This window comes from Vanacampus margaritifer, chromosome 4 (assembly GCF_051991255.1).
Source record: "Vanacampus margaritifer isolate UIUO_Vmar chromosome 4, RoL_Vmar_1.0, whole genome shotgun sequence".
NCBI lineage: Eukaryota > Metazoa > Chordata > Actinopteri > Syngnathiformes > Syngnathidae > Vanacampus > Vanacampus margaritifer.
This window is the reverse complement of record NC_135435.1, coordinates 3,694,849-3,704,144: the sequence shown is the minus strand read 5'-3', so window position 1 is coordinate 3,704,144 and position 9,296 is coordinate 3,694,849. Positions and strand designations below refer to the sequence as shown.

General features: G+C 39.7%; 1 protein-coding gene across 3 annotated transcripts in view; it reads right to left on the bottom strand.

Moving 5' to 3' along the window:
* Positions 1 to 318: 318 nt before the first annotated feature.
* Positions 319 to 9,296, bottom strand: part of ano1a (anoctamin 1, calcium activated chloride channel a) — a 58,027-nt gene continuing 49,049 nt past the window's right edge. For all 3 annotated transcript variants that reach the window (XM_077563781.1, XM_077563780.1, XM_077563779.1), the window contains 6 exons: positions 7,831 to 7,973; positions 6,671 to 6,823; positions 6,006 to 6,058; positions 5,699 to 5,883; positions 5,470 to 5,575; positions 319 to 3,685 (listed from right to left, as the gene is read on the bottom strand). In XM_077563781.1, coding sequence (XP_077419907.1) covers positions 3,443 to 3,685; positions 5,470 to 5,575; positions 5,699 to 5,883; positions 6,006 to 6,058; positions 6,671 to 6,823; positions 7,831 to 7,973 — 883 coding nt within the window. In that variant the 3' untranslated portion in view covers positions 319 to 3,442. The remainder of the gene's footprint in view (positions 3,686 to 5,469; positions 5,576 to 5,698; positions 5,884 to 6,005; positions 6,059 to 6,670; positions 6,824 to 7,830; positions 7,974 to 9,296) is intronic.

The window sequence follows — 9,296 nt, the reverse complement described above, 5'->3', positions numbered from 1 at the left end:
TTCACGGGACAGGATTGGTCCGGCACAGCTCCTGACTGTCCCTCAGCAGGAGCTGAGATCAGTTTAAATGTCCCGTGGTACTTGGTTTCTGCTGTTTTTGATCTGAAGGTTATCAAAACCCTCCATGATGGCAAACTGGTGAGAATGGATACCAGCAATATTTACTGCCCAACTGCCCTCATGGCTAGCTCACCAAGAAATGTAGCAAGTGTTTGAGCAATATTAGGTTATTGTATGTATCGTAACTGGGCTGGATCAGATGATTCTAGATTTGGCTACTGGAGGGCAGTGGTAGTAAATAAAGACAAGATTCAAAGCTTTGATTCAGGTGACCAATGTATTGGAAAAATAGAGATGAAAAACAATAGAAAATAAGCAAAAATAAATATTTACAGAACTACAGTCATGACAATTCACACATGTGCACGATCACAGTCAACAGCATGATAAGTTTCTCCCTTGACCCAAGAGTTCTCTTGCTGTGAGCCAGGCCCAGCTTAGGGCATAGGCGCCCTAGGCGGTTACATAGGGCGCCATCTAGTGAAGGGGGTGCAAAATTGCAGGGTCCCCCAAAAAAAAGATAACAAATATTCCCCCCTCAGGTTTTCTAAAATAAAATATGTAAATGACCCTGCTATTATTTTTGTTTTTGCATTTTGGTATTGCAGAATTGTGTTGTTTTATTGTGCTATTATAATATAATTGATACTTTTATTTTGAAGGATACAGGAAACGGTCTCATAAACCGGTAGGAACTGACGTAAGTAACCGACGTACTGCCATAAGTGCCATTAGTAGCGGCGTCTTCCAAATGCAGAGAAGACGTGTGCGCGCCACAGGAAATCAGAGAAAACTCAAGTTTAAAACTATTTCAGTGACCGATTCTTAAGCACCTGGCTGAGAAGGAAACAAGGTTTGTATTGGAGCAATGTTTAATTGTTTAACTAATGTTGCTATATTTCATGTTCATTGTGTAATTTACTGCATAGTAAAACATTACCGTTTTCGTCCACTAATGCTCCTTGGTAAATATTTAGCAATGCTATTGCTCAAGATTCTGTTTTATTGACAAAGAATCTGTATTTCTGTATGGTTTATTTTTGTTTTAAGATATTTATAAAGGCAACAGGCAAGTATAAATTGTCCTCAAGAGATTGTCAAGACTATAAAAAGTAATAATTGAAGGCAATTCATTAATTTATAGTATATGGTAGGGTGTGTGCCCTCTTTTGGGAGGACAGACCATTTTCTTACGTCCTGTTGGGGCGTCCGGGGGTTTTATAAATTCATGAAAATGTCCGGTTGGCATTGCGTGACTAATTGGAGGTGAAGTACACTGTGTAACTGCGACTGGTACCACACTTTCAAGGCAAGAGTCCTCTTTAAAAAAAAAAAAAAGGACTATGGCCACCCTAGCATATGGCTTAAATACAGTAAAAGGATACACAAAACATACCGTTTGAGTTATTAATGGCAATTATTGTTTATTTGTATTGTAGCTCTTACAGTGTGTTCACACAAAAGGTTTAATAAAAGTATGCTACAAAATGTTATAGAGCATATATATTTTATTTATTTTTCATTATATATATATATATATATATATATATAAATATATATAAATCTAAATCTGACCTGCTGCTATTTATAGTGAAAGGTAGAGGGAGGGGTTGCGCATCATCTCAGAGTGTTAGCGCTATTGATAGATGGATGGCTCGCTTATGTTGTTGTCTATACATCAAAAACCTTTACAATGAAAAGGTCCAAGCCCTCAGGTACAGCATTTAGAAAGCGGCGAAAGGAGGAGGAAAAACGGGCCCAGGTTAGAGGCATGTATGTCAGTCAATCATAATTTTCTATAAAACATAAGCAAAATCAAAATAGCGTTAAGTTTCCCCTCAATTGTTATACAAAATGGGCGTCTGTCATTGACCCCATTATTCTTATTACTTTTTATATGTAGCTTACACAAATCTATTGTACATAGTTTGAAAACATTTTGTAGTTAATGTCAGCACAAATTACACTAAACAGTTGTATTGCACTGTATTTATGCTATTTATTTGTATTTCTTGTAGTTGGGGGGGGCTACAATCTACACTTTCGCCTAGGGCACCAAATCACCTAGGGCCGGCCCTGCTGTGAGCTCAGGTGAGCGCGACTGTACTTTGAGTTCCTTTGATTGTGGTAGCAATGCGCGGATATCCAGAGAGAAGGTTGAGTTGCGGCGGCGCTCGATGCGAGTAGAGCCTCCTACCAGACCCTGGCCTCACACTAAGAGTTGACTGACAGGGCGTTCATAGGCTCCTGGTCTATGTTCATAGCTCACAATCAATGGAGTCAGAGTCATGGCACCTAGCCTGCAGCTGCTGCTCCTTGGCTTCTCTCCCACCTAACTGAAGGTAGCGAAGCCAAGGCAGCTTATATGGTGTCATGTTGTGTTCAGGTACCGGCGGGAGTGTGGGAAAAAACACTACTGAGGCAAAAAGTGTTCTTAACCCTGGTTGCACGCATACACGCACACACTTCTGGACAATATAAAACAGCTTTTCTTTACATTGAGACTTTTCTGTCATTCCGATTGAAATCATTCCGATTGAAGATCTTGATTGATTGATCTTGATTGAAGATTATGCCCTGCGATTGGCTGGCAACCAGTTCAGGGTGTACCCCGCCTACTGCCCGAAGCCAGCTGGGATAGGCTCCAGCACCCCCGCGACCCTTGTGAGGAAAAGCGGCCAAGAAAATGGATGGATGGATGGATTGAAGATTACATGTGACATGATCTCATTTGGTTTCATTCTAATCAGAATTCAAGGCTCCATGTAAACCTGGCCTTAGCGTCTTCAGTTAACCTAACATGCAGTGTCTTGAAATATAGAAGGAAGCTAGAGTACCCGCAGACAATTCATACCAGCACGGGAAGAACTAGCAAACAACACAAAGACGGCCTGAGCTGAGATTTGAACCCTGAACCCTGAAATGTGAGGCAGACATGCTACCTCAATATACAATCCTCAAAAAAAAAAATCATACACCACACAATATAATGATTAATAACAGAAAAAAGTACATTGTAATCATGTTGTAAAAAACCCTAAAATGATTAATCGCACTGTGACTACATTAAGACTTTAAGTTTGATAACAAAATAATTGTAAAACCCAGAATGCAGTGGAAAGCTGCTTTCGTGGAACTGCATAACATTTTATAGCTATAGAGGATGAAAAGAGATGAGCAGGTTATTCACTTAATGAGTTGTATACTGTAGGGTGGGCTATTAGTTAATGTTGTTGTATTGTATCATGTTGTATCTTACGATTTAGACACCCAAAACATTTTTTAATATTATTTTTTTTTATGTTTCCTCTGTATGGAAAGTTAAGGGCCACCCTGTATTTTATTTGAGTAATTTGTGCTTATGTTTCCAGAAGCTAAGAGTTTAATAGCAGTTTGTGTTTGACACAGGACGAGAGCGTGGTTGTTGCGGGCTCTGGTTCGAGGAAGACGGGGAAGTACAACTGTTATGGTGGTGACTGTCCCGTAAAGCAAGCCTCCTTCCGTGCTCTTCTTTCATGAATAGCTCCACCATGAGGATCTTCTCCTTGTGGATCTGGAGACTGATGTCCTTTGGTATGTCTGGGATCAACCAATCCACAAAGTCACTCATGAGCATCACCACATTCTGCAAAAGGCAGCAAGTGAGGAAAGATTTGAAACATAAGAATAAAGAGAAAGGGCAAGTGATAAATGTTTTTGTACATCTCTAATGAAAAAATGAAGGCTATAATGCTGTTTATGCATACAAAGCAATTTCCAAGGTGGAGGAAACTGGTCAGAGCTATATTATTCTCAAAAGTAGAAAACTGGGATCAGCGGTAAACCTTCAAAATAGTTCAACGTAACAGAATCAATTACTCATTCATCTGTACTGATGAAGCAGAATGAGGAGCAAATAGGAGTTCAGTATCTTCCTCAAGGACACTTTGAAATGGTCAAAAGGGCCAGGGCTTGACCCCACAACCTCTGCGTTGAGAGACAACCACTGAGCAACATATTGATATGATTCAATAGATTTTTGGGTGCAGTACACAGTAAATTTTGTATAGTAAATTTTATTCTGAAAAAGACTATTCAGTCCCAATCTAAACAGCAAACTTTATACACAGTAGAGAGTAAAATATTTTAAAAAACAACAACAAAAAAACAACAACAGTTGAGGAACAATCACAGAACTTTCAGGCAGTCAACCTAACCACTGACCCATGCCACTCGTACTCAGAGTCAATTTAGCGCAGATGTCAAGTGGAATCCATGTACAGCTCAATTTTTGGTCTACTTTGGGAAACATCAGCAATATGTCAGCTCACAATAAATCTAGCATAGCTCAAGTGGTAGAGTGGCTTTCTTCCATGATGAAGACTGTGGGATCGTTCCTCAACCCTTGAGCATTTTATTGTTGTTGTTGTTGTTGTTGTTTTTTTAAGGATTTTAGTCCCTTCCAAATGTAAAAGTTTACTCTGTTTAGAGAGGGACCAAATCTAGTCTTTTTAGAGTAACATTTACTCTATGAAATTTACTGTACTCAGCTCATAATTACGTTCTGCAGGAGGCTCTCAGCTGTGTTCGAGGAGAGAGCCATCAAAAACATGCAGGACTGCGGCTCTCTAGGACGGAACTTGCCTACCCCTGCTCTAACCAAACCGTGCCCGAGCCCAGTTGCCTCTGAAATATACGCCATCACGTTGACTCACGCAAGAAGAAGACATCATCATAGGGGGACTGCACTTCATCATCAGACCAACATGAGCCCTTTGCTGCTGCCATCTCTTTGGTAGGGATGCTCTGGTTGTTGTATGGCCAACAGTTCTGGTCACTCGCTATATACGTCGCACATACGTACGTGACGTCATGGCTACGTTTCGCGCGGCGACTACCCACCGCGGCTGTGCGCATGTGCGACCAACCGTACTGTTCTCTGGCCCACCTCTCCCAATTGTGCTAAACTGGGGATCCGAACCGTATTCAGGCGCGAATCGATTGCGCTCACACTACCGGACTTTGGCAGCAAGCGTACAATGGCCCTAGTATAAGTAAGGAAGTCGCACAACAACATTTACAGATTTTGGAACTCATGCACACAAAAGGTGCACCTAATTATAAGACACACCATCGATTTTTGAGAAAATGTAAGACTTTTAAATGCGCTTTATTTACGTGATAATATGGTAAACCTAATATATGAATTGCAGGGGAGGGTGATGACTCTAGTGTAGCCCAATGTAGCGGTGTAAGAGTAGTGTTTCTTCTTCACACATCTATTCAAGTAAAAGTAAAATGTATTGTGTGTTAAAACTACTCTTAGAAGTACATTTTTTCCAAAAAGTTACTCAAGTAAATGTAGCGGAGTAAATGTAACTTGTTACTACCCACTTCTGGTTACTCATCATCGTATGCGTGGTTACAAACCTGAAAGACAACAACAAAAGCCAGGCGAACTGCAAGAATGGCCCAGAACTCCTTCGAGAAATCATATGGTGTGCTGGACCAGGGTGGCTCTCGGTAGTCTTTATACCTAATTCAGACACATAAATAACGTCCTCAAATCATCTGTCAGAAGGTCACATCTTTACTCGTTATGCCGCATGGACATCATGAGTACTATGAATAATTAGCCAGCTGTAAAACATAACCTTACCTGCATATTTCTACTTTATGGCCTAGGATCATTGGCTGGACAGGGTCTGTGCCTGGCTCAAAGTCACTCACGTTGAAGTAAGACAGAGAGTGATTGACAAAGCCGTGCATGCTGCCATCAGGACTGTACATGTACTGGTACACAAGCCGTGGAATGAAGTCGGATGTGAAAGCGATCACAAAGGCCTGGGAACCAAAAACAATGTATTACTACTGTCTTCAAGAAAGGTGGATGAGATGATATGGGCAACATTGTTAGCTTGGAGCATGATTTGCAAGGGTATATGTTGACTGACTTGAAAACTCACATTTACGATGACAGCCACCTTGCTGAGGCCCCTTAACAGGTTGTACCAGATACCTACAAACAAGAAAGAATGACCGTCACCAAGTATAACATCTGAATGTCGGTCTTGGGCATGCTATTGGGATTTCAGTGAGCGCACCCCCAGCTGCACCTGGGCTCAAGTCTATCATGAACTTGAAACTGCATCCATCCATTCATTCATCATCTATCACTTATCCGGAGTCGGGTCGCGAGGGCAGCAACTTTAACATGAAAGCCCAGACTTCCCTCTCCCCAATCACTTCGTCTAGCTCTGATCCCAAGGCGTTCACAGGCCAGCCGAGAGACATCTCTCTGGTGTGTCCTGGGTCATCCCCGGGGGCCCCCTTCCGGTGGGACATGCCCGGAACACCTCTTCAGGGAGACATCTAATTAAGATGACCAAGCCATCTCAGCTGCATTATTTATTATTTATTTTACTAATATTATAAGAATACACCACCTCATATCACCACACAAATGTGCATAGGATTTATGTTCATGGGATCATGTAGACTCAGCTGTGAATAACTTTTATTTGGGTTCATTAACACAGGTGGGACTGACCTTTAAAAGCTTTTTACAAAGAAAATCTGTTGAATGAGGCCCAGAGTTGATCAATGTTTGTGTCTCAGGAAGAACACCTACCAATGTTTTTGGCTCTAACTGCAATCGGCCTTCGGAGTCCCATAACAAACTTTTTGGCATCCAGACGTATCTCAATGATGTTATTCAGAAGAGCGAAGAGTGGAGCCAGAGGAAATGAGGCCACAAAAAGAGTCACCATCCCAAATTGGATGACTACAGAAACATGAGACAGTTGCTCTTGTTAAAATACTGTAGAGGGCGAATTCAACAAGAAATCATAAATTATGTAAAACAGATGTAGGATATCAGATCTGAGAAACGAATGTAATCTTAGACAAATGACAAAAAAATATATAGGGTTTGTTTTTTTGTTTTTTAATTTACATTAAAGGAACAGTGTCTAGATATTTTTTGATTTTTCAATCTTTATTTAAAAAACACTATTAATTTCAAAAATATGCAAAAAAATATGTTCTACCACAATGTAATTTCTTTTTAAATTAGGGTTGTCAGGCGATACATTTTTTTAAGCGTAATTAATCGCATTACTTCAATAGTTAACTCACGATTAATCATTAAACTCGTTAAAGTTTTATATCTGTTCATTATGTACAATAAAATGTACTCTTACTATATATACTCTTGTTAACATAAAAGTGGGGGAAAATGTTAAACTAATACAAATATGACTGCATATTTTAGTCATTGATACAGTAATTTCATAATAATTCATTACATTGAGGTAAAATTAAAAAGAAAATGAGTGTGATATTGATTTGTGTTGGTCATTTTTCTGCTACTAGGTGGCATAATTGCATTTGTAAGACATTGGTGAAAGCTCAGTGCATTTTTCTTTTCATATTAAGAGCTGTCTAATCTTTAACATGAAGTAACTTGTGAAATTTTCTACATTTTAAAAATTGTAAAATACAAATTGACCCCAAAAATATATGCATTATTATTCAATTTATCTCTGCTAAATTTTGACGTGGACGTGTCTGCTGCATTGCGACTGGAATTCAAATGCATGCGCTTGGAATTTAGGTCATTGCATTCTATTAGTTCACCACTAGATGGCATTTTTTTTACTTTAAATGCTTTCAATGTTTTTTTTTCCTTTAAATGCTTTCAATGGTTTTTTTTTCCTACCATGGCACCCTGCTCACCCTTACCTCATACATTATCTAGTATCTAATGGTGATTTTTTTAAATTAACATACTCATTTCCATGTACTCTGGGGTAAGACCAACAAAACGACCGAGGTAATGGTCCTTCTCGTGTTGTTGCAAGGTTTTGGCCAGCTCCTCTTGTTGCTTTGGGTCCAGCTCAGACTTTTTCTTACGTAGCATTTTTTTCAGCTTGCTACAGAAAAACAAAGAACAATGAAAGTAGTGTCCCCCTTGTGGCTCACCAAACACGGCCTCACCACATCACAAACTTTTTGTCAACCACTGTGTCTATAATGAAAAAGGTACATAAATGAGAAAAGTTTATAAAATTCATGGCTGTGTCACAAACTGTGATTGCGGAGATGGTTGATGAACGTCTGGTTAAGTTCACTTGCAAAAGGTATTCTCAAGAGTCCTGGATACTGTTGCTCATGCTCAGAGGTGGCAAATCCAGGTCCAGAAAGTAAAAAACCCTGCCACAGTTTGGCTTTAGCCCTTTGTGCTAGCTAGCTAGCTCCCTATCAGGTAAACGAGCACCCGGGAAACTAGCGAGGGAGGTCGTTAGCGAGCACCTGGGGCTAAAGCCAAACTGGCAGGGTTTTTACTTTCTGGACCTGAATTTGCCACCTCTGCATGCTGATTTTCTGTGGTTCCTAAACTCACTAGTCCCCTAAATCAAATGGCACCAAAACTCCTCTCGACATAAAACATGTACTGCACAGAAATGGAATAAGCTTCCAACATAAGCCAAGTTAGCCACATGCCACCTTTGTACGTGCTTTTAAATCCAGGTTAAAAACTATGCTCTAGGTCTTTTAAAGCACTTTAATAATCAGTTTTTCCCAAACTCTTATTATTGTGCTATATGTTCTTTTATGACTTTATTAAACTATTTTTGATTTATTTAGTTGGCTTCAAATGTCTCTAACTTTTATGTTAGTCGTGCAATGCTTTTAAATGTTGTACTTTATATTATGTAAAGCAAACTGAGCTACTCTGTGTATGAAATGCACGAAATAAAGCTGTCTTGTCTTACTTTGTTTTTGTTGCATGTTTTGGGCCATTCTGTTGTAACAATGACAAATGGAAGAGGCTTTGTCAAGTTCTGGGGTTGCTCTACTGCATCCAGCCAAGGTGTCTTGAATCTGTCGAGTACATTGAAACCTCAAGACTATCCAGGCATTCTTTTGTATAGTGTTTGAGCGTCTAGGAAGGCTGAATGAAAATACTGTGGCGATTGTTTTCTCGTACATGCTAGTTTCCATATGGGTAAAGGTGATTTGGGGCAAATGCTTGAGATAGTGTACAATATACTCTGCGATCAATCTTGCTTCTAGCGCTAAATATAAGGACCGGAAGGTGAGTTTTTGTGTGTGAAAAAGGTCCGGGTGACGTCTCGTTACCATTTGTCTAAACCTGGGTTGTACCTTGTCAAGTATTAGTTAGTTTTCAATAGTGTTTGTTTATACTTTGACCCTTGTTGTTTTGGACTTTGTTTATTTAGTTATTTACTGTT